The following is a 27,037-nucleotide window of genomic DNA, read 5'->3' as shown; positions in this document are numbered from 1 at the left end:
CATAATTCAGCAAAAACGGTACGCGTCGGGGCCGGTGATCTGCTTACGGTGAAATTTTTAATAAGTTTAAACTTTCTACGGCGCCGGCATCCATGTTGTGAATTGAGTGACTCATTCGGCTCGGTAGGTTCACTGTACGCGGGCCTTTGCCCCGTCTGCTATCGATTATATTAAAAAAAAAACATTTTCCCGCCTTTCGATGTAAGTTGTCAGACGACCATTGTTGACACATAATCAGGTTTTGGGTATTTGTATTGTATAATAATTAAATGTGTTTAAATTATAACAATGTAACTTAATATTCATCTATACATATAAATAAAATTGGAGTGTCTGTTTGTAATATTGAAATAAGCGTTTTTTACTACATGCATATGAATACGGTACATGCATCAAAATAACATTTTTTCTCTGTCGATCTGTTTGTTCCGGCTAATCTGAAATGGTTGGACCGATTTAGACAGAACTTTTTTGGCAGGTAGCTGATGTAACTTAGGCTACTTTTATTTTAGAAAAAATGAAGTTAAATTCCACGTTAACGAAGTCGCGAGTAGCGTAGTCAGCTAAATGTAAATAAAGTCAATATCTAATTAAAGAGTTAAAATTGAATTATCTATCTGTCTAACACATGATTTTGTCTTTCAATCAGTCTTCGAGTGTACTCTCCCTACATGAACTTCAAATACAATCGCTGTGAAGCGTAAAATTATGCTAAAAAAGGTTATGTTTACAAACATAAATGGAGAAAGTCAATTTCCAATATAGATTAATTCACTTATCTCCCATTTGCTTCATTACAAATTTTATTTATGTGTATATATATCAACAGACACAAACGTATATATTATATATACATATTTTTTCTGTATTAATCTATTTAATACTTGTAAAATTGCACCGCTATACTATCTCTGATCAACGCGTCGGTTGACTGGTAGAGAATGCCATCAGGCATTAAGTCCGCCATGTATACAATTTTGTGTGCAAAACAATAAATAAATAAATAAATAAATATATGTAAATATATATAACTCAAAGGTGACTGACATAGTGATCTATCAACGCACAGCCCAAACCACTGGACGGATCGGGCTGAAATATGACATGCAGGTAGATGTTATGACGTAGGCATCCCCTAAGAAAGGATTTTGATCAATTCTACCCCCAAAGAGATAAAATAGGGGTTGAAAGTTTGTATGAAACTTTGTCAATTTTAAACCAATCGGGCTGAGACTTTGCATGCATAAAGCTACTATGACGTAGGCATCCCCTAAGAAAGGATGTTGATAAATTTGACCCCTAAGGGGATAAATTAACGCGGCCGAAGCCGGCAAAAGCTAGTGCAAATATAATACAATATAATAATAATTAAGGAAACATTACTTTGAGTTGTGTTTGGAGTTAATTCGATTTATTAAATCGCTAGATCGTCGCTATTTTTTTTTATAGAATGACTGAATTCAAGATTGTAATTGAACATCATTACATAGTATAAAACAAAGTCGCTGTCGCTGTCTGTCGGTCCGTATGTATGCTTAAATCTTTAAAATTACGTAACGGATTTTGAAGCGGTTTGTTTTAGTAGATAGAGTGATTCAAGAGGAAGGTTTATATGTATAATACATGTACACCCGGGCGAAGCCGGGGCGAGTAGCTAGTATAATATAAATAAATAGAAATAATCTTTATTCAAATAAACTCATTACAAGCACTTTTGAATAGTCATATTTTTATTCTACCACTCATTCGGAACGCAGACTCATCACAAGAAGAACGAGCAAGAAACTTGTGATAAACAAATAAATAAAACACCCAGACCGATACAAACAATCGTACTCAAGAATACAAATGTTTGCACCGTGCGAGAATCAAACCCGCGTACATCGAAAATGGTGTGCTAAACCACTAGACCATCGAGGCCGTCTATCAATATAAATATATATATAATAATAACATTACGAAGTCGTTTTCTTTTAGGGTCAATTTTGACATGACCATATGGCGTTTGTCCCGCGCGCTGGCCCATAACTTTTAAGGCGCTGCGCCGCAAATTAAGAGTCGTTTTATCTACTTACCGTTCTGTTCTTTGCCTTATAAGGTTTTGGAAAGCCACAAGTCCATGACATAATGTGTTATCTATACATATAAATAAAATTGGAGTGTCTGTTTGTAATATTGAAATAACCATTTTTTATTACATGCATATGAATATAAATACGGTACATACACCAAAATAACATTTTTTACTATTTTTGTCTGTCTGCCTGTTTGTTCCGGCTAATCTCAGAAATGGCTAGACCGATTTTGACGAGACTTTTTATTGGCAGGTAGCTCATGAAATAAGGAGTAAATACGGTACATACACCAAAATAACATATTTTACTATTTTTGTCTGTCTGCCTGTTTGTTCCGGCTAATCTCTATAATGGCTTGACCGATTTTCACGGGACTTTTATTGGCAGGTAGCTCATGAAATAATAATTTATTTATTTTCGAAAAGTAAAGTTTAATTTCACGCGGTCGAAGTTGTGTGTACAGCTAGTATATTATATATGTATGTAACTACTATTATACTATACGAACAATGTATAGTTAATTTGGTTTAGAGTCGACAGATGGTCAACGAATGCGTCACGGCTTTTCGTTTTGGATACAGATGACTCTTATGTTATGTTAGTATAATATACAAAAAAATATATGAAAACCTTATATACATATATATCTTATATATAAAATTCTCGTATCACAGTTTTCGTTCCCATACTCCTCCGAAACGGCTTGACCGATTCTCATGAAATTTTGTGAGCGTATTGAATAGGTCTGAGAATCGTCCAACATCTATTTTTCATCCCCTTAAATGTTAGGGGTAGTCCAACCCTAATTTTTTTTTTATTTTAAGGCATAACAACGTTTGCCGTGACAGCTAGTAACATATAAAATGATCGTGTCGCGGTATTTGTTGCCAAACTCCTCCGAAACGGCTTTACCGATTTTTATGAAATTTTGCATATCGGGTAAAATAGAAAATACATCTATTTTACATACCCCTCAATTACCCATCCTTAAACATTTTTTAATTTTTCGTTTATATTTTCGCCTAATAATGGGTAAATCTAGTTTTAATTAATAATGTAACACTATTAGAAAATAGGTACCACTCGATTAATTTACGAAACAAATCGATTCATTTATCGATTGTTTACTTGTGTTGCGATTATATTACAATTATCTTAAAGTTAATAGTTATTTTGACGGACTTTTTTGTGCCAGCGACATCCGATCTCGTAACTTTAAGATTCTAAATCCGAGTAGTCAACCACTAAGCTATGAGTCTACCATTACCTACTTGTAACTATAACTGCATTTATTTTCCTCTTCGTTACTACTAACATATGACTCATTAGTGAACTGATTAATGAACAAACAAACAAGGTAACTTAATGTGTTATTTATCGACAGACTGCATTCCATTGCAGTACATGCGATATGAGTTTCTTTTGTATTGTCTATGATAACGGAGTGCACAGGCTGCGCTGCCAGTGTACAGTTTTTAGATACCACAGGCACATCGTCGGTTAAATAGAAATATGACAGTATTCAAAATGTGCATTTTCAAAATTTAAAATTTTAAAATTTATTTATATTATTTTTTCTTTTAAAGTTTTAAATGTAGACAAAAGTATTATATATCAGTTTAAAAGTGTTTAGATAATGATTAAGATGGCGTGGTTGATTTAATTGACTTATATAAAAGGAGGCGATTCGTGATTCTAATTTTGAAAAATGTAATTTTTCTATTTAATCGACGACATATATATATATTTATTGGCATCGGTGGTCTAGCGGTTTAGCACATAGCTTTACTTCAGATGGTCGCAGGTTCGATTACTCGCACGGTGCAAACATTTGTAGTCATGAGCATTCAAACACCCAAAACAAAACATTGTTTATATTGAATCGTAACCATAATTGAATATTTTTGGAAGGGGCCACTTAGGGTTATAAATAATCTACAAAAACCTATTCTCAGATCTACCGAGTATACATATAATATTTCATCAAAACCTGTTAAGCCGTTTCGGAGAAGTATGTGAATAACAAAACATAAAAAAATATTGATTTCGAGTCGACAAGATATATCCGCAAAATTCGGATTATTGAGCATTTCGATAAATTCTAATGACACTGACAAACAAACCGCAGTCGCCATCTTTTCATTTCACTAGCTAACAACCAATCAACACATCGCGTACGTTCGCGCCAAAAAGGTATCCATCACTAAGAACTGTCTTCAGGAGACTGTGTAAAACGAAACGTCTTGCCGGGACCATTGAGTAAATCGTAACAAAATTAAATACTTTTATTAAGTTGTTGATGTTTTTTATTCCTTGATAACCAATGACTACAGAAATATCTACCCACATTTCACCCGAGCGAAGCCGGGTTTTCATCTAGTAAGATTATAATTACAAACAAACTAATCGACACGCGGTAATTGTAAAACAAAATGAGTTTGTTGAAAAAAAATCTAATTATACGTAATTGTTGGAACGGAAAGTGTTGTGTGAATTCGTTCCGCCATAAAAACTGGCAACATTGGGAAAATATACTCAATTTTCACTACAAGTTCGTTTGTATAACAGTTTTGTGTTCTTTATACAACTACTCGCCCCGATTTCTCACGGGTGTACATAGAAAGAAAGATATAAAATATTTTTTTTAAATTTTTAATTATATACTATTTTATATAAATGTATTATTTTGGAGGACTTACAACTCACTACCTTTGAAATCTATAAATAGGGGTAGTAAATATCTACACCATGACGTTCTCAAATTAAATCATAATAATTATCGTACAACATATCCTGATTCAATAATAATCGTACAGTACTTATTGATCCGCCGTCCGCCATCTTGAATCCCGGCAGCCATTGTTATTGGATCCATCAAACGTTATCCCCATGGAATTAATTTATTGCGTCCCAATTTGAGGAGCATTGCATGGCAAATTGGGGAGTTTTTAATTGAATTTATCCCATATTGATTATGTATATTAAAATAAAATGCTTACAATTTTTTATTCAAATTGGTGATTGGATTATGTATGATTTTGCACGCGATTGTCTTTGGAAACCTTAATAAACCTGAATTTGCCACAATAAGCTAATTGCTGTGTGTAACTTTATATTAAACAAATGTTATGTAAAAAAGCCTATTATAGGATAGATGGATTTATAGATGATAGCAATATATAGCAAGTATAAGTTTATTTGCGGACAACGTTATAATTTATTTTTCATACTGCTTTCTTGATATATGATAGCGTAGCGGCTTTTGTATTGATTGCCGCATGCATCCTCATATAAAGTGCGAATACTGTAACTACCATATAGTAATTTTTGTAGCTGTGACGTGGTCGAGTGGAATGAGTAGTCATGCTCACTAAAATGTCCAGACATGTGGCGGCGTGGTGGGCCGGGTCATTGGGCTCCCTAAAATATGGTCGAGCGCAGTGATGGCTGGCTCATCCGTCATACTCGTGAACGAGTGCTGCTTGTAGGGACTGGTCTGCTCTTATCACTACGACTGATTTAATCTTATTGTGTTTTTATATTTGAGCCTAAATAAATTAGTGCTGGTTAGTAGTTTGTATTCACACGTTTCGACTTGTAAAATGTGAACTTACAAGGATTGTTTAAAAGAGCAACACACAAGTTTCTTGCTTATTCTTCTTGTGATGAGACAGCTTTCCGAATAAGCAGTAGATTTAAAAAAATGTTGACTATTCAAATGTGCTCAAATTAAGTTTATTTGAATAAATGATTTTCTATTCTATTCCTCTAACGGTGCCCCTCCCACTATACCATTACGCAATTCATACACAATTCCATAAACGACGTTATTGATGGGATCTGTCATTGTTTTTAATATTAGATACTGTATAAGATTTCTCTCTCTTTCTCTTCTTTCTCTCTAAGAAGACTCTTTACTACATATTGAGACCGAATCGCTTTCTTGTATATACATATATCAATTGTAAGTACTTCATCAATATATATATAGCTAGCCACCACTGGACTCATCATTTCACTTCCTCATTTCCTGCTGCTTGTACTAAACGAACACTGGATAAGAAATAATAGCGGCTCCATTGTAGTCGCTAAACGCCTAAATATTTTGTTAGTAAACGCCTAAGTTTGTCTATTAAAAACAAATACTTTATGGTGTCAACGTGCAATTTTTTTTTTTATACTATGATTGTGGCAATCAAGCATAGAGCATAGGCCCTGAATGAATCTGAATCTGATGGTAAACGGTTACCATAGCCTATGAACGCCTGAAACACCAGGAGTATCACGTGCGCGTTGCCGACCCTTAAGAAACCTTAATATACCTCTTGAAAACCCCATGCTGTAGTCTCGTGAGAAAACCTCGGCAGGAAGTTCATTCCACAATCTAAGTGTACGCGGCATAACAAGCATTTATTCAGATAAAGCAGTGAAATTATAGGATACATCTTAGTCACGTGGTGAAGGGATTTTTTTTTTTTAAGGATGATAATGGAATGATTATCTCCCCGCCTGCGCTAGCGGTTTACGCTGGCGGGGCACCAGTGGAGGATGATAGGATGAACATGAGGTCAGGTCAGTTAGCCCATCGTGACAAATTCACCAAGAATTTATCACGATGGTTTCCAGGGGGAACCGCGTGGAGGTCAACCTGACATGGTACATTGCTAGCAATGAGATCATAAGTCTACATTACTAACAATCCCCTTTCCACCCTGATGAAGGGGTTTGTTAGTGATGTGGATATCAGTCTGACCTCATCTGGCCTGGAAATCATCGTGATAAATTTCTAGTGAGTCCGCCACGATGGGCTATTTGACTTGACTTGTTTGGCATCTTATGATCCTTCACTGGTGCTCCGCCAGCTTATACCGTTAGCGTAGACGAGTGTACCATTCCATTCAAATTCAAAACCTTTATTAATTGACACATTGCCTTGTATGTATATACTTGATATCTGCACGTTTGTGAAACAACATCCAAACTTGTTTAACACACATGATCAGATAAAAGACTGTCTCAGATCACAGAGAAGAAATAAAATATTGGTACCAAAGAGCAATTTGACGCTTTACCAAAGGAATGTATCATTTATGGCACAAAAATTTTTTAATAAATTACCACCGGTATAACGAATCGGTGGACTGTATGGGTGTCTAAATGATGAAAACACGTAGTTTGGAATAATAATATATTAATATGTACAATTGCGAACTATATGAAAGACAATGATGGAATAATAAAATAAATTGAAGTATATCAAATAACATGACATATAAAAAGAACTCTTCAAAAATATAAATATAAAAACAATAAAAATATCAAAAGAGTTCGGCGGTCGGTCGCCAACATACCGGGCCCCCAGTGGAACACTAACTACCGGTGGTGACCGGCCGCGCTTCTATTGTAATTAAAATTAACCTAGCTATAAGCACCACATCGCCCTCTATTGCAGTCGACGACGTCACTTTGTGTAGTCCTCTTGGGCGAGATATAGGAAAGTATTTGTGCGGCTACCGTGCCCAGAAGTCAGCTAAGTCAGCCAGCCGGGCGCAACAGCCTTGTTTGATCGTGTACCAGCCAGTCGCAACAACCTCCTCTGGTCTCGTACTGAGGTAATGTTGATGTACGGTGATAGCAATAGCATCAACGTAACTGAGTTATACGTGTGTTGCCTTTTGCTGTGATCAAGTTGTAGGGCTAGGTCGCCGGTCTTTGGCTTGATAAACCCGCCTTTCCATCGTCGGCGCTGTATAATTGTGTCACACGTTGACACTGGTTACTGCGTAGACTAAGGGCAGTGCAGTGTGAGTAATGGTGTATTTGTAATAATTTACTTGTGATAGCCCGCTTTCCTCCAGTACTGGTGCGTGTTGCAATGTGACCGTTGCTGGGCACGGGCTGTTTGGCTTTCCGCTCTATAGGGAAGCTGTCTATTTCAGCTTGTTGTGGCAGCGTCTTCTGGGTTTCTGGGCTTCTGTGACGTCTCTTGCACAAAGTCGTGAGGGAAATGTGGTGCCATCTAAAAACAATTTAGAATTTGAGACTATTGGCCGAGACAGTTTAAGCCGAAATAGACCTACACCTTGGAGAACGCGGAGCCATGGAGGATCGGGTAAGGGGACGCAGGAGTGCAACCCCACTAGTTCCGGTTTTAAATCTAGCGCGGTATCCCCTGCGTCGCTGGCGTTTTCAGTCAACCCAAAAAGTGATGGTACTAAAAAGAATAGTGCGCCAGCCAACCATCTATATAACGATGTCCGATCAAAATTTGATTTGGTGGCGTCATCAGCCACGTTGAGAGAAACTGGCCTCTGATTGTACGGAATTATGGGTTCCAGTATCTCTCCCAACTTGTGAGCAACGAAGAGTATACATCCCCGAGTGTCACTCCGGATCCACTTGAGGGCGGTGGTTGAGTCCGCCCAATGAGTGGTTGTGGAGGGGTCGAACTGATGTGCGCGAAGCACGAATTGCGAGGAAGTAAGTGTCGCCTGTAGCTCCAATCGAGGTATGGAGAGCGCTTTCAGTAATGCAATGCATACTTTGCTACAGACAAAACTGTGGTTGTACATAAAGCGCAAATTAGCTACGCGGACGAAAGCTTGCCTAATAAGTAGCTGAGGAATTTTAGCCACAGGTTGATAATTACATAATTCAGGAGAACTTAACTTAGGGGGATTGCGTAGCTTCATGATCTCGTGGGCGGCGAGATTTTCCGGTTGGACGTATGTCTGCTCCAGTGCTCTCATGACGACCCAAGGGTCGCAGGAGGTCCGCAGGAGTGCCGGTACGATCTGGTACGCTGGTCCCCAAATAGCGTTGTTTAAGCATGTTAGGTTCTCTACTGCGGAAAATTTTGAATTAGTCCTCTCAAAACTCTTAAAAATGAATTTGTCTGAAAATGTGACAAGGTCGGCCTTTTTTGTATAGTTTGACCAACTGTTGATAGTATGAGTAAGCTGTGGTTCCTGGTTCGCTAGTGGATGCTCAACTGCCGGAAGTCGCACTAAGGTTGCGCAGTTATCATCTTCAATGATACGTGTAGGTTTCAGTTCGTTTGCATGGTTGACATGTGGTACATGTGACGGGACCGTGTTGGAAAGGATGGCCGGCTGTAGTCGGGTGCCTTGGAAATCATCCAAGGTGACAGTCGGTTCCTTACCAGGTATGTTCACATGCGTTACCATGGTCATGGTTGCATTGTGTTCCGAAACCCATGTCGCGGTACGTTTTTTAGTATCGCGAATAGAAGGACGAGAACTACGATGTGCAGACTTATCTTTGGCATCCAGTGCGGCGAGCTTCGCTTCCAACTCCCTCTGCTCAGCCTCGAACTCCAAACGAGCTAGTTTCTGCTCGCGTTCTGCCTGTAGACGTACGAGTTCACGTTGCCGTGCCACTCTGCATCGCAGGAGTTCTGCTTCAACGGCGAGCTTCTGAGCGCGGACAGTCGCGGACGACCGCGAAGATCGCGATCGCTCGTTTCTGTAACAGCTTTTTGTCTTATGAGAGAGATATATATCGGCATCGACTCGACATGAGCTAGTGGTGTCGCTAGAACGCTTGGTACAGCAAGAAGATGCTTGTACCGAAATGGAGGCGTCCGCCGTATGTGCAACTGTTCTAGCCAATGATGCCGAAACATCCTCAACTGTGGTTGTAAAAGCCGGCCATACGCGGCGCGATTGTTCGGAACGATCGTAATACGGCCGTCCGACTTCTACAGCCATTAGGTTCGCAACTGAATTGGTTTTGCTACGTGTTTCCACCATGTTAAACAATGAAAAATTATAACGGAAAATAGAAATGATAGAAGATAGAATGTAATGCAATATGAAAATGAAAATTTGGAAAATAATTTAGGTCGATAAATTTCAACTTACGGTAGCGAAAACAACCAAAAGTATGAAATTTCAGTATTACGGCGACGAAAGGACCAAAATGTAACGAATCGGTGGACTGTATGGGTGTCTAAATGATGAAAACACGTAGTTTGGAATAATAATATATTAATATGTACAATTGCGAACTATATGAAAGACAATGATGGAATAATAAAATAAATTGAAGTATATCAAATAACATGACATATAAAAAGAACTCTTCAAAAATATAAATATAAAAACAATAAAAATATCAAAAGAGTTCGGCGGTCGGTCGCCAACAACCGGACTTGAGGAAAATGCCCTTAAATAAATTAAAAAATCGATTATATTACTGGTTACTGGACAAGTGTTTTTATGACATCAAAGAATATTTATCTGATGATTGTTGACTTTTTTTTTTATTACTATATAATTAGAATGGTACATAAGACATTAATTTTAAATTATAATATTATAGATTATTCCATTTTAATATACCCAAAATTTGCATGCCCGTAAATTGGGGCAATTAAACAGTTGCCAATAATATTATTACCTGGACATATTACCGAATATCTAACTGAAATATAAAAAATCTATCATAATTGAAATATTTACTTAAAAGTATAAATAGATACAATATATATTATATAACTGTTATATGTTATTTGTAATGTGATGGCTAGCTCATCAGTCATACTCGTGAACGGTTGAATTGGCTTACAATAAATAATAGTTATATAATGTGTTATTTGTAATGTGATGGCTAGCTCATCAGTCATACTCGTGAACGGTTGAATTGGCTTACAATAAATAATACTTATATAATGTGTTATTTGCAATGTGATGGGTAGCTCATCAGTCATACTCGTGAACGGCTGAATTTGCTTACAATAAATAATAGTTATATAATGTGTTATTTGTAATGTGATGGCTAGCTCATCAGTCATACTCGTGAATGGTTGAATTGGCTTACAATAAATAATAGTTAAATAATGTGCTATTTGTAATGTGATGGGTAGCTCATCAGTCATACTCGTGAACGGCTGGTAGCTCATCAGTCATACTCGTGAACGGCTGCTGTTTGTGTTGACTGGTCTGTTCGGATTACGAACACTGATTAGACTATTTGCTTTTGGCAACATTGCAATAGCATATCCAGTACAATATGAAATATAATTTTTATTAGATAAAATAACTTTTTCCAAACTAAACTGTGTGAAGGCACTAGTACTGTGCTTTCATCTGTCGCAGAATCTATTTTACTTGTAATTAACAGTCGTTAAGTGTTTGAGTGGTAATGTAATGTGTGATAGGTGTGGTGGAGTATGTGTCACGCGTATATCGCTCCCTATTGTTTTCCCTTTACAGCTTCACCGGACGTTAGGGGGCGAGTGCAGATGGCACTCCAAACCTAGCAAGGACTTATGGAGCGGCTGAAGGCCAACTCCTGCCTGACAGATACGACGGATAGTCTGAGGGCACCACTAGGGGTGGGAAATAATTAATACAATTCCAGTACATAGGTTGGGACAAAAGTCAAACCTTAGCGCGTTTCAATTTTTCCACTAGTTCCATCTAGTATCATAGATGAGAAACGAACTTAGTAATTTAAACAAGCTGGATGCCAGACGCGACGAGCTGAAAGCCAGACCACCTGCGGCTATCAGAGATAATTATGTGAACGGTGTGTTCTCATGCCCATACATAAGCCACATGCGAGCACATCAACGGCAAAATCGGAATTGAAGACAGTCGCCGTGGACGAAATCGGCCGGGTTTTTTTTTTTCGTGTATGATAATGGAATGGTGCACTCGCCTGCGACAACGGTTTACGCTGGCTGGGCACCAGTGGAAATCGGCCGGGATTACATCATCATAATACCTTCGAGCTGAAGAATTGACGCTCGGTATTTGAACCCAACATACACCTAGTATAATGCTGGTTTAAAGACAATTTTTTTAATTGAAAACTTTAGACTAATAATGTATAATAAATTGCCAAAAGAAGTAACCGATTTACTTATATTAATATTTAGAAGAACTATGAAGTCATTTTTTGGAAATAATCCATTATATAATAATAATAATCTCAGGACAATTAGCACAGCGCCATCTAGACCCAAGTTAAGCTAGCTAAAGCTTGTGTTATGTTCGTAAATACATACATATTATACATAGAAAACACCCAGACCGATACAATCATACTCATGAATATAAATGTTTGTGCCGTGCGAGGAGTCGAACTCGCGACCATCGGACGTGACCATCGGTGTGCCAGACCGCTAGACCACCGAGGTCGTCAAATTTATTTCGTTATTATAAAAGTTCATTGTAATTCCAACTACAAATCAGATAAACATAATAACTCTAATATAAACTCGTTTAAAAAAATCTGACTAATGTGAAACAATGTTGAAATTTGTTACCTTATCCTAAGGAAAAATTTCATCAATTTTTATCAGTTATTGTAGAAATTTTCGTAATAAATAATTCACTTATTCGAAAAAAATAAACAATATTACTTTTCGTTTTTAGCCTTTATGATCGTAGTTTTTTTTTCCATATTCGTCCATCTCCTTTTCAATTATGGAACAGGCAAAGATCCTTACATCGTACAGCCTAGTCTACGTTTAAACTTTTTAATATTTGTATAAGTCTTGAGGCCAAAGGCCAATTCTTTTAAAAAACAAATGCAACTAACATTTATTATTAGTAGTTAATAATAAATGTTAGTTACAATGTTGTTGATTTCTTTATTTAAAAATTCGGTGTAGTAGGTATTAATCATAGATAAGATAGGAGTTTGAGTAAATAACAATACAAATAGAACCGTACTGAATTGAATATTGAGGTTACAATAATATGTCTCATAATAAATTGATGAGCAATTGTACACATAATGGACAGGAAAATAATAGTGTGCTATTTTAATCTATATAAACGCTAACAAACCACTTGAATGTTTATTGGAAATTTGTTACACATATAATTATAGGAATAACGAATACGCGGCTGTATGAGTACGTTGATTCTATTAATGAATTATATACAGGACTAGCTGTGCCCGCGACTTCGTCCGCGTGAAATTTAACTTTTTTTTTTAATAAAAGTAGCCTAAGTAACTCCTTATTACATCAGCTACCTGCCAAAAAAAGTCCCGTCAAAATCGGTACAGCCATTTCAGAGATTAGCCGGAACAAGCAGACAGACCGACAGACAAATATCGTAAAAAAAATATTTTGGTATATGTACCGTATTTATATTCATATGCATGTAGTAAAAACGGTTATTTCAATATTACAAACAGACACTCCAATTTTATTTATATGTATAGATGAAATACAAAGATGTTTGTATCGGTTCTCTTTGCCTACCAGCCTGATATAGAGTGAATAAACAACAGTATGAGTGAACAAGAAATGGATAATAGGTAAGTGTCATCATTAACGTGCCAGGAATAACAATAGACGCGAGTCATACGAGTCATTGTTGTCGGGATACCAAGTACGAACATCCTGCCTCAAAGGAAATACACAAATGAAAATATATTTATTCATGTAAACTTTTTTTTTTATACTAATAAGTAACTTTTGCTTTAGTTTATAATATTAGTCATCTAATGTCTTAGATAATCTAAAAAAAACACACATGACATATTTTTATTATTATTGTTTATACTAATAAGTAACTTGCCTTAGTTTATAATATTAATTATCTAATGTCTGAAATAATTAAAAAAAAAACACATGACAATGTACATGGAAGAGCTGGATTTACCTGACTCAGGCATTTAGGTCATCCCAACACTATGTTATTGTAACCGAATTGTTTTTTAAAGAAAGAAACTTTTTTCATTGTCATGCAGGTCTATTATAGAGCCTTATGATATGTCAATGTCAAATCTGCCGTCGTATGTTCATGTAGGTCTATTATCTATTATAGAGCCTTATGATATGTCAATGTCAAATCTGCCGTCGTAAGTCTATTACTCTTATGATAATCTTATTTTTACTTTCTCTATACACCCAAAGGTAGTCTGGAAGAGATTGCTTAGCGATAAGACGGTTTTTGTATCAGTAAATGCATATATTATTTTTTCATTCAATATTTTTTCTATTTGATTATTTAATTGGATTAGTGCTAATCGGTCGTTTGTATTCACACACTTAAAATTAAATTGTAAAGTAAGAATAAAATTATTTAAAAGAGCAACACACAAGTTTCTTGCTCGATCATCTTGTGATGAGACAGCTTTCCGAATGAGCGGTAGATTAAAAAAAATGTAATGACTATTCAAAAGTGCTTCAATGTAAGTTTATTTGAATAAATGATTTTCTATTCTATTCTTTCATTTATACTTTTTATAGCACCAATTACAGAACAATAATAATAATAATGAAACTCTTTATTGTGTATAAAAGAAACAAATAATTTCAAAAAGAAATAAAAAGAAAAATATGCTAAGAAAAGGCGGCCTCATCGCTCAAAGCAATCTCTTACAGACAACCTGGAAGATAGAAGTTTTGAGAAAGAGAAAGGTAGATGGCGCACTATAAAAAGTTAGGTATTATATGAATATTAAACACATATACGTACAAATACTATTTATATACATATAAATAAAATACACATACATATACATAAATAAAATGTATGTCTAACAAAACAGAACATTACAGAAAGATGTATGTAGGGGGTCAAAAGTGGTTCCAAATGGTTCGTGTAATATACACACGGTGCTGCTCGCCAGTTCTCTTACTTGAAACTCGGCTTGTCGACTTGTCTAGATAATGTTTATCTCTTAGAATAGGTTTATAACTAATTTTTATACCTGTGGTAATGCTGGCTCACCCCAATTTTTTTTTTTAATATTTCGAATTTTCTTATTTTTATTTTTTTTATTATGTGGCATTAAGAAAATACATACAGCTTAAATTTTCGCCCTTCAACAACCCCTATTTGTCTGTTTGTTAATGGACTTCACAGTAACGGTTTGGCTGATTTTTATGAAATTGATGTTATATATTTGATAGATCTTATAATAGGTTAAAAGGCCCTATCCAGAAATAATTTATATGGCAAAACAACGTTTTTCAAAAGTGCTTCAATGAAAGTTTATTTGAATAAATGATTTTCTATTCTATTCTATTCTATTCTTTGCCAGATAGTTACAACAATGTACATACAGATGTTGACTGACTGCCGAGTGAACTAACAAACGCCATTTCGGTCTCGCTAACTAACTGTAATTGTACATCGCCCACATCACTTCTGTCTGTCTGTGTACGGTTAACATGTAAACATAGTCGTTTGTAAGGAGTGTGTTCACACAATGAAATTACGATGTATGGGGAAAGTAATGTGGACTTTTTTTTATTATTGACTAGCTGTTCCGCGGCTTCGTCCGCGTGAAATTTTTTTTTATTTTTCTAAAATAAAAGTAGCCTAGGTTACTCCTTATTACATCAGCTACCCGCCAATAAAAGTCCCGTTAAAATCGGTTCAGCCATTTCAGAGATTAGCCGGAACAAACAGATCGACCACATTACTAACAATCCCCTACCCTCTAGTAATGAGGACTGATGATCTATAGCTAGCAATGTACCATGTCAGCTATCAATGTGACGTCCACGCGGTTCTAGAAACCATCATGATAAATTACTGATGAATTTGTCACGATGGGCTAACTGGCCTGACCTCATCTTATCATCTTCCACTGGTTCCCTGCCAGCGTAAACCGTTGATGATGAAATGGTGAAACAACAGGCTTATTCTTAGCTAGATTCCCGCCATAATTTAAATTAATTCGTGAACATGTTTTATTTTTAAATAGGTCGTTTTTATACTCTGTGGGCCGTAGGTCATAAAGCCAAAATATGGTACGCGGAATATTTAATATCTAAAACTATTGTTATGCATCCATATAAGCTCACTATATGCTCATCCTATCATCCTACACAGGTGTCTCACCAACATATATCCATTAAGCAATTAATCACTATGTTTTTTATGTATACCATTCGACGGATGTTGATTGCACTACGATGTTTTCATCCAATAAAAAAAAAACTTCTTATGCATTACTTGTTTAAAATTCGAACGTCAGTATCTGAGGGAAGACAAAATGTTCCCAATTAAAACATGAATCGACGCTTTTTTTTTAGGTTAGAAAATTTTATTTTTAAAACCAGTTACCCGCCCCGGCTTCGCGCATAGGTGTACATGTATTATACATATGAATCTTCCTCTTGAATCACTGTATCTATTACCAAAAACTGCACTAAAATCCATTGCGTAATTTAAAAAATATAAGCGAACAGACAACGGAATTTTATTCGAAATTTTATACCATGTAAAAAAGATTATGATCCTACCTACGTATAAAGAAATTAATTTGACTGAAAAGAAAGTAGGGAATCACTGTTTCAAACAACGGATTTGAATTGAATGAATTGTTATGGGGCTTGTTTAGAACGATGGGCGATTAATATGTTTACGGTCGGTTTAGCAGAGTTATGCATTGTGTCGCAGGAAATACATTCACTGTCCGGATGACTCATGCATTTCTTCGGAAATTGTTTATTGGAAAATAAAGGTACCTACGTGATTGAATCCGCAAGGAATAGAGAATACATGTTAATTTGAGTATTCATTGAAAAATCGTGACGTATATTTTAGTCTATGATAAGACTGCTTGTAGGGACTGGTCTGCTCTAATCACTATGACTGATTTCCTCTTATTAATTGTTTAAGCAGTTGGTTATATATTCAATATTTTTTCTATTTGAGTATTTAATTGCATTAGTGCTAATTGGTGGTTTATATTCACACACTTAAACTTAAAAATGTAAAGTAATAGTAAAATTATTTAAAAGAGCAACACGCAAGTAAATGAAATATATAATGTAAAAACTTGACTAAATCCTACATGAATAAATTATTTATGAATTTGAATTATGATTTTGTTCAAAATATTTGCCGCGTCCGGTAGTTCGCAGAATGATTATAGGTACTTTTACTAGTAGTTTAAATATCTAACTAATTATACAATTACTATATCCAGTTGAAAATAAAAGATATATGTAACTGTTTCAAATCTTTTGTTTTACATACAGAACCACTAAGCAAATTTTTTTTTATATTAAAATTTGAGCGCTTTCAACCGCAATCTCACCTGATGTTAAGTGATGATGTGGTCTAAGTTACACGCAAGCTCAAATAATCACTTTGAAAGTTTTTATTTATTTTAATTATTTATTTATATACACACTATCATCACATGCATATGGCCAATACAACAGTGCATTCAATATTACAACACCGATTTGCTGACATAGCATAACAATCCTTGGCATAGCGGTCCTTGTAAATTCACACAGATTACATACAAATAAATCCGTTCCTTTTGCTACTTGATTGAAGTGGCCAGTACTTGCATCAGTAGTACTTCCTTTAATAAATTAGTCGTGCCGCGAGGTACTTATTACCAGCAGCTGGGTCCTTCGTCGGCGTCAGTTACTTTTGTCTAACAACACTACTATCTAGTACACTACTAGTAACACTACTATAAAGTACCTATCTTTAATTCCAGATCTAAAATGGCCTGCTCAGTGAGTGATTCACCCTCCCTGAAAGACCTACCCAAGGTAGCCACAGATCTCAAGAGCCAGCTGGAGGGCTTCAACACCAGCTGCTTGCGCGATGTCGACACAAATGAGAAGATCGTACTTCCCTCTGCTGAAGGTTTGTTTACGACTTTTTTTTTCATTCGTTGAGGACTAAGAAAAGTAATTAACGTAGTTCGAATTATGCTGATACTGGCAGGCAATATTTATTTAAGATGTTCAAATAATTTAAAAAAAAGTAGCACTTTAGCACAGATTAGGAAAAAGATTCTAGAACAATTTAATATTAGAAATATTAAATTGTTCTAGAATCTTTTTTTTTCATTGGCATGTATCTCATTACGCACTTGATTGAAAATTATATAATTATTTATATGCAGAAATTATTCTATGTAATAGTTTAAAAAAAAAACTGGGTTATTTAGGTAAAACTATTCCAACATGAATATATAACAATAAAACATTTCGATTTCACAACAGACTTAGCAAAAGAAAAGCAACATACAGCGCTACTGCAAGGCGTAGAGCAATTTCAAACTTCCTCGTTGCGACGGACGGAAACCGTCGAAAAGATTGTACTCCCTAATGCCCTAGGTATTCTTAGAGGGTGGTGACCATAACGCCTACCTATGGCAAATAGACTACACTGCATCTACGCTCGGCCCTAGAATCGGTGACAATCTAGAAAGATCCCTACGACTCGTCAGATGTAGTCACTATTCGGCAGAGCATTGCCAGTGGATAATATAAAATAAACTTGTATTCAACTGCAATTGTTTTATTACTTTCATAATAGGAATTAAATATTCATATTACGAAGAAAAAACGCGGGAACATTACATTGACACTTAACAGAGAGAGTGACGTTTGACATACTTAAGACAAGACATTGACAGATACATGAGATTGAGGAATAGAGTAGACAATGGCTGTATAGGCTGAGTCCTTTTGCCATTCGCTGAAATGATAAAAACCGAACCAAAATAAAAAAATAATTGAGTAATAGAGCGTGATTACATTATATAGTTAACAGTCACCAATTTTAGGGCTGTATGTATGATATAGCCGTAACGGCCGTGTAGATGCTAAAAACAAACCTCGTATTCAAAACGTGGTCGCTTTCTCATCATGCTGGTATAATATAAGCTGGTCTGGTTTTAATTTAACACTAATTTCACTGATGGGAAATACACTATACTACATGTTGTTTTCGGTTTCGCTAATGGAAATTAATTTACAAGTGTTCCATTTTGGAAATTGATGCTAACTTTTTAAAACAATATGTTAATTAGCTAATTCTAACGAATTATTAACGAGCATGTGTATTTTGAGCAGTTTTTGTTATTTATACCTTTAATAATAATGATTAGTGTATACAATTAACGTAGTGAATTGACTTAAAATTGCTTGTCTATGGTTTTCAGATGTTGCCACAGAGAAAAATCAAAAGTCCTTATTCGACGGCATCGAAAAATTCGATGCTACCAGGCTGAAGCACACGGAAACTCAGGAGAAGAATCCTCTCCCCGACAAAGATGGTAAGTTTAAAGTATAATTTTATGTTTTTTTATAGCACAATTTCTGCACAGCTCACGTGCATATATATAGTTATGTGCTATTTTGCAAACTTGCACGGATTTGCACCCTTGCATGTCATTTATTTATAATAAAGCACAATATTTATATTAATATCATCTAAAAAGTCACAACCAAATGGTAAAAAACTTTAGTATCGTGCTTCATTGTCCTAAAATTGTTATAATTGAATTTAACAGATATTGCACCATCAGTAGTAATAGTAGTATATCTGTACTGTAATTGGAATCCTACTCAGTCCGGATAACTAACAAAGGGACAGGTTCGAGTCCTGTCAAAGAATTACTTCGAAGCCCAAATTATAATGTATATGAAATAAAGGTTACATTTAACACCAGTATTCTGTTATTAATAAAACAACATGTTATTCAACACATTTTTTTTAAAACTGTTAATAAAACTAAACAAAATACGTGGAGTTTTTAGTTATACCGTTTTTAAGGATGAACTAAATGTAAATTTCTTCACAATATATATAATGTATTTTTTCTAAAAATATACTCTTTATTTTGTGCTATAAATTATACAACAGAATTATATATTAATATTAATATGGCAACGAATATGTAGATTGTATCCAGAGTCATAAAACATTAATAAAATAAAAAAGAAGAAACTGATAGTGTAATGAAATATTGTTGCCAGATTTTAAAAAGTTCTATCCTGATTATTTCCCTTACAACTATTCGTAGAATTTTATTTTTAAAGTAATACATAAATTGATTAATGCTTTTGATGTTCAATAGTAGATTTCTAATATGAATGTCTGGTGTTGCATGTTAAAGATTGTTATGTTTTACCCCGTGTTATATAGCAAGCAAACTTTTTTAATTGGTGTTTTTGTTTAAATTTGCTTTGTATTTATTTACCTTTGCTGCACGATTCTGCTTTACGCCAGTTGTAGCAGCCGAGAAGGCACACCAGAACCTCCTTGACGGCGTGGAACATTTTGACAAGACACAGATGAAACATGCGACAACAGAAGAAAAGAATCCCTTGCCGCCAATTGAAGGTTTATTTTTATCGCTTTATTACTCTGCAGTCCTATAGCTAATTTGAATGGTGTTCTATTTTTAAATGTTAGAATATATTAATCTCTATATTTAAAGTAACTTACTCTGTACAACTTTTGTGTTCTCTGTTATTTTTTATTATCTATGATTCTCTCACCTTGACCCACTTCCGGTTTTTTGTTAAGACAATAAAAGATGTCGTCTTTTTGTTAAAATAAATTATTAAACAAGTACATAAGCATCTAATCATTTCATAATTATCAACATTAAACGATGCCACAGATAATAAATATTACTGATACATTTATAAATACGTATATTTTTAAGTAACGTCATAGTCAGCAGGACTCCGTTTCTGTACAAATCAAGAAGATTTAAATTAAAATCTCTAAAATTCATAAGCGTATGTATAAGGTGGAAAATATACATTCCGCGATACACCAAGTAATACCGTTGGTACACACTATGCGGGATGACTGGCTCAGATCATTAACTCTAAAATAAAAATGATATTTCACTTCATTGAAATCCAACGGAGTTCAATGTATTACGGTAAAACACATTTTCATACCTGCGATTAATTAATTTCCTTTTAATATTTTTGATTTTTTCTTACCTAAAATTTACGAATTATAATAATTGGTCAGGTGTTTCAAGACAACTCATTCTTTACTTGACTAAGGCATACATATTTTTAATTCGAATGTTTCTAATACATGTTTCATTCAACAGCTATCGAGGCTGAAAAGGAAAAGAACAAATTCCTGAACGGCATCGAGAACTTCGATCCCAGCAAGCTGAAGCCAACAGAGACATGCGAGAAGAACCCGCTACCCACCAAGGACGTGATCGAGCAGGAGAAGACTGCTTGAACTTCCATATATATTACTCGCAACTATATCTCGCTAATATCGCCGTATTTTAAACTAGATATAAGTTAATGGCCGCGTTTGCGATGCCCACTGGTATACTGTTTAAAGCGTTATTCACACATCCTCGGATTGTTGCTTTGGGGCTGTTCAAGTATCACGTAAGCAGATTTATTACAATTATTTACCCCCCATCCCCCTTGTCAGCAAAAGTAAGCAAAGCTCTTACCCCTCCCCCCATGCTTACGTAAACATTTCTCAATTAATGTATTGTTTTTTTAACAAAGACAATGTGAGGGTTGCCATTCGTGTAAAAAAGTAAATTACGACCGATGACGTAATCATCATACAGACTCCCCCACCCCCATGTCATCCAAAATAAGCAAAGAAAAGACCCCCCGCCCCCTATAGTGCCTACGTAATACTTGAACGGCCCCTTTCGAGCTGTTGGCGGATCAGAATTACCCGTCAGGGAAGTGCCATCTGCCATCCATGTGCATCATGCATTTCAGCGGAAAATTGATTGATACCAATTTTAATAATGACTTTATCGTACAGACGTTGCTCTCTCCGTAAAACATAAACCTAATGAAGAAGACATCAGCGAGGTTGTCTTCTCTCTCACTGTACGCCTTTCTATAAATGTTATGAAAAAGTTAAATAAATAGTTGTTTCGGTGGCATGTAACTTCTGGAGTATCATTAAGATTCAGTAAAACCACGTGACATGTTCAGAATGTATGCGAGTAATTTTTCTCGTTTCTTACCTGACGAATACTGACTGGGTTTGATGTGAAGATGTGTGGATGCCGCTCAATACCCAACTGGCCTACGTCACCTGCAAAGCATCGCAAACTGGTTCTTATCATTAGTATATAGGAACCGAAATTTCTATGTCACTGTAACGTATATATTTTAGTAAGTGTATTTTATGAGCATTTTATAATTTAATTTATATTGAGACGTATAATTAAGTATTAATAAAGTCCAGTACTGATTTGTGTAAGTTATAAACACTCCATTTTGATTATTCAGTTTGTGATTGTTTTATATTTAGTTGAGGTATTTTAAGTGTTTATGCGATTGCAACTGTTGGTATGTATGTGATGCCTCTGGTCAAATAAATTAGGAGTGTAGTTACCAAGACTCATTTGGTTCTAAATTATTATACCACAATTTTTATTTTATTAATTTCTTCTGCAAATGTCGACAGAGATATAAATAAAACTACCATCAAAGTATAATAATACTCGCTCAACTCTGTCAGACATAGCATTCGGCCTGTTTCTAAAGCAATAGTATGTATCGTTTGATAAAATAGTGTGTAAACAATAATATTTTATAATGTCGTATATAAATGAATAATTTTTCAATTTTATAATTACTTATAACGCTAAAGATGCCAATATTTGAACCGTTTTTACCGGAATTTTGTATGTTTTACAGACGGTGCTTTTTTATAAATATAGATTGGAAAATAAAACGCTTTTATTTATTTCATAATAATTCTCTTTGATTTCCTAGCATGGTATACAAGAAATAAAGGAAAATTAACTTTATTTCATAGTAGATAGGTTTGTTTCTGAGCAGCACAAAACCACTGACCATCCTATTTGTATGTCAAATACTGTGCATAATAACATACCAAAACTTGATACGAACAAACAAAATCCACTTTAGTACTTTACGAATATAATGACTGTGACTGGGGTTGGAACACAACTACTATTTTAATTAAAAATCAGGTAAGGTATGTAGGTACAGATGAGGTAAGACCAAGCGCAATCCCATTATTAATAAAAAAAAAGAAGTAATAGTAAAAATGTGTATTTTTCCCAAAAGGCCTCACAGAGAACAAACAATTAGTCAAAAGTAATATTATATTATCTGTGGTCAAAAGTGACATCTAAAAAAAGTTGTCAAAAATATAAAGAATTATTATATATTTATAAAAAGAATGGTAGACAAGCTGCCAGCAACAATGACTATTTCTAATTCCACTGCAAATTTAATTAAAACTCGTTTTTTTTTTAAGAATAGTATTATGTCCTGGATAAACACGAAATAAATAACAATTGTAACTGGAAGTGGTGTGATAAATCTTTACATCAAATTGTACGAATGATGTGTTGATTTTGTGAAGAGTCATCAGAGTGGATACCTCAGTTCCATCTATTTTAATCACCAAGCAGCTTGGTTTGAAAGATCATTTTAAGGGTGTGTAGATAAGGCAGTAAAATTATAGGATATTAGGCATAACATCTTAGTGTCTCTCTCGAATAGTATCATAAGCATCATATGATAGCGTCATGTCGGTAGTGCTGTATGTTCCTGCAGAGCCAACGTCACCCTTACCACTCGCCATCACGTGAGCCGTAAGTTTGATTTTAATTCTATTGACAAAAAATACATATAACAATTGTAAAATAAATAAATATTTTTTTAAGTTAATTAGCGCTGTCTTTACATAGTATAAAATTAAATCGCTTCGCTGTCTGTTCGCTCAGAACATTTAAACCACGCAACGGATTTTAATGTAGTCGATACAGTGATTCAAGATGAAGGTTTATATGTACGTACAATACCCGTGCGAAGCCGGGGTAGGTAGCTAGTATAATTTATAGTAAAACTGTCTAAGGATGTACACAACTTTACTTGAATTATCTACCTACGTACAATATAAGCCATTTCCATATTAACAATAATTATTTGAATGATTTTAATAGATTTAAAATCATAACAAGTTCCTACCCCGTGATTACAAAATTAATCAACAAGTCCAGTATTGCTAAAAATATCGATCGACAAAATACAATGGAACAGACACAAGAGTAAACTATGTCAATAGAATATATAGACAATAAAATACACTTGAAATCACCGAAAATATAATTGACAATAAGTGACCACTGTTCTCAGTAGAACAGAGAAATATTATATAATACTACGCTTGTTAACCTACGGAGAAATGGAGATAATGGTTACTATCACTCAATTATATCATGGACTATAGAACTAACGGTGGACAATTTCAAGAAAACAAAATAGTTTTGCGTTTAATATAATTTATTTTGTGTTGTATAGCTACCTACATTACGTATGTAGTCAATATTAAATGGAAAACTAAAAAATTAAAACTCAAAATCTAAAATGATCAAATCAACTAACTTTTTTGATAAAGCTCGCTAGTTTTGGATGTAATGAAATAAATTGGCAGCACCCTGATGCATTCTCAACCCTTTTTCACACGAGCGACATTTCCCATAAACATTTATGGGCGGTGGTGCATCATATAATAATCGATTTATAACATAAACATACTTGATATGTTTAGGGAGCTGTTACATTATATTAATGCTACATTTCCGATGTATGACGCTATTTCAGGCATATTATGTGAAAAAAGATAAAAAGTATATTAGTTACGTTTTTATTTTTGATCTACTGTTTTAATAATAAATTATTAAAAGATAATAATAATTAACTTCTTTGCATGCTTCATAATATGGTGGCGCCATCTTAGCGATTTACATGCAGCGTACAACATAATCAAAACTTTTTAATCTGTATTCTTTGAACATGGCAACATTCTTTGCAAAATGCTATCTATTTTCTTAAATTCAATTTTCCTTCCCGCCGGCTTGACGGTTTGCATTTGGCACGTGCAATTTTCATATATTTTAGTGAAATACAGCTTCCATTTCTATATACAGTTCATCACTAATGCTGACTGTTGGGATATAATATTTAGGTGAGTGTTTAGTTATTATTTTAATGAAATACATGCAATTTATTATTTGCACGTGTTGTATACCGTAGACAGCAAAACAACCATTTGCATTCGCCAGACGTTGTAGCTACGATATGGTCTTATGGACATTATTATTGCGTTTTATTTTTATGTATGATGAATATTATGAGCGTAGGATATCGATTTTCGTCTATTATGAACATTTATGCAGTAGCGTCATTTGTTTTTGTTTACCTACAGATATTTAGCCGTTGTGTGGACAATGTCTTCGTCTTCGATCCGCTGTCGCGGACCTTGGAAAATACATAAGCGTTGTTCTGAACCGGATAGATGGCTCGATGAGATGGGTTTCTATAGGAAACACACGGCTAGGGACTCCAGCTGCCTGTTTAGGGCCGTTTCCGAGAACATCTATAACACGCAGAAGTATTATCACAAAGTACGAATGGAGTGTGTTAAATTCATGGCCACTAGGAGAGAACTGTTTGAAGGGGTAGGATTAATTTTTGTTTATGGTCAGTAGAATGGTTTAATCTCAGCATATTGTTAATACATAACTTGTATATTTTATTTTGTAGTCATTGGATTGTCCATTTGAAAATTATCTCAAAGAGATGGCAAATCCATCAGAATGGGGTGGACTTGTTGAAATTTCAGCAATGAGTCAATTGTATAGGTAAGGATCATTGCTTAAGTAAGCTTAAATACTAACATTATATGACAAAATCACAATTTTTTTTTTCAAGAATTGTGAAAATACTATATAATTTTACAGAAATACCATTATTACAATATCAGTTAATAATAAATTTATAAAATATAGAATCATTTGTTAGTATATAAAATTGTAATTATGTTTTCTCTCTCGTAACATTTCATCATCACAAAGTATAAAAAAAATTAAATCAGGATACACATTTTGGTTCAAGTTATTTTTTTTTTATTTGTATTAACATCTGTGATATAAAGTATTTGGAATTATATTCCAGCCATGATTTTGTTATATTTGAAGCGAACAAAGGTCCACAAACCAAAATATCAAATGGTTATGAAAAGACTATTTATTTGTTTCGCTCCACTGAGACCAAACACTATGATGCTGTGTACACAAAAGAATTCATAAATGCATCATCATTTTGTCAGTGTAAGTTTATTTTGGGTTATTTAACATGTCATTATAATTATGATAATTAATGAAATGCCATCATTGGGTCATTTAACATGTCAATATAATGAAGTTATGATAATTAATGAAATGCCATCAATAATGAGTGTCATTAATGATAATTATGGCTAATATTAATGTTAAAAAGGAATTTATTCATGTAGCACATTTTAGCCGCTTATGAATATCAAATTTTTTACATTATAATTTTTTCCCTACCATCCAGTTCAGTATATAGATCTAATTGAGAAGAACTGGCAAGAAACTCAATTGAATTACTTTTTTTTAAAAGCCTGTTTATTTACAATGTATTTTTATATAGGTGTCTATGTCTAACATTAAATGAAAATCCCGTGCATGAACAACTATTGCCATGCACATTCGTCATTTAAATAATTGTTTAGTGAGTAATAGGCTTTGCTCATCATAATATTATAAGTTGATATTTGTGGATACATCTTTATTTTTTCATATACATTCTTTTCTATTTTATATTTAAAGTAATTTATCCATTTTTTTTATAGTCTTTTGAGGGTATTTCTAAAATTTAAATTTAATATTTGTCACATCCAATTATAGCTTTGGTATACGAAATTCTTTACGAAGGTGTTTACCAGCTCAAAGAGTTGCCTTATGCCGTTGATAAAATGCTACATGATAAAATAGCTACAAACCATATTGAATACTTCATGGCCGAGAATGTAGAACGGCGTAAGAGACAGAAAGAGAGAGCTAAGATCTTCATAGATGCTCCAAATAGTGATGACAAGGATAGAAACAATAATGCAGTTGCCCTCAAATGTAAACACCACACTGAAGACTTAGAAAGGGCTAGCCTTCTCAAGGAATCTCTCAGTATTTTCGTGTTCAATCGTAGTCTGATACAACTAGAAAATGTATGTATGAATTGCTTGAATGTGAACAGCGCTAAAGATTTAATTGACAACGGTATTACACCGTTCCCATACAAAGTGGCTAAAGCACTAGATCCAGATATATATCGGAATATAGAATTTGATGTGTGGAGCGAACTGCGGAAAGGTAGTCACCAATTGGATTAAATTAATTACATACTT

At 34.5% G+C, this 27,037-nt stretch overlaps 2 protein-coding genes across 5 annotated transcripts in view; both read left to right on the top strand.

The window, feature by feature from the left end:
• Nucleotides 1-22,528, top strand: part of LOC131841324 (thymosin beta) — a 41,454-nt gene extending 18,926 nt beyond the window's left edge. The window contains exons 2-6 of one of the 4 annotated variants that reach the window (XM_059189647.1): nucleotides 17,535-17,686; nucleotides 18,049-18,162; nucleotides 18,993-19,106; nucleotides 20,063-20,176; nucleotides 20,910-22,528. In XM_059189647.1, the coding sequence (XP_059045630.1) occupies nucleotides 17,542-17,686; nucleotides 18,049-18,162; nucleotides 18,993-19,106; nucleotides 20,063-20,176; nucleotides 20,910-21,049 (627 nt within the window). In that variant the 5' untranslated portion in view covers nucleotides 17,535-17,541 and the 3' untranslated portion in view covers nucleotides 21,050-22,528. The remainder of the gene's footprint in view (nucleotides 1-17,534; nucleotides 17,687-18,048; nucleotides 18,163-18,992; nucleotides 19,107-20,062; nucleotides 20,177-20,909) is intronic. The other 3 variants (XM_059189648.1, XM_059189649.1, XM_059189650.1) reach the window with 3 other exon arrangements.
• A 2,530-nt stretch (nucleotides 22,529-25,058) lies between these two features.
• The window catches only part of LOC131841341 (protein ovarian tumor locus-like), a 35,264-nt gene continuing 33,285 nt past the window's right edge, over nucleotides 25,059-27,037 (top strand). The window contains exons 1-4 of the mRNA XM_059189664.1: nucleotides 25,059-25,289; nucleotides 25,375-25,472; nucleotides 25,786-25,940; nucleotides 26,541-27,002. Coding sequence (XP_059045647.1) covers nucleotides 25,059-25,289; nucleotides 25,375-25,472; nucleotides 25,786-25,940; nucleotides 26,541-27,002 — 946 coding nt within the window. The remainder of the gene's footprint in view (nucleotides 25,290-25,374; nucleotides 25,473-25,785; nucleotides 25,941-26,540; nucleotides 27,003-27,037) is intronic.

Source organism: Achroia grisella, unplaced genomic scaffold (assembly GCF_030625045.1).
Source record: "Achroia grisella isolate CSIRO2021 unplaced genomic scaffold, CSIRO_AGI_Agris_v1 utg1581, whole genome shotgun sequence".
Taxonomy (NCBI): domain Eukaryota; kingdom Metazoa; phylum Arthropoda; class Insecta; order Lepidoptera; family Pyralidae; genus Achroia; species Achroia grisella.
Note: the sequence above shows the minus strand (reverse complement) of the source record. Positions and strands in the feature narration are given on the sequence as shown.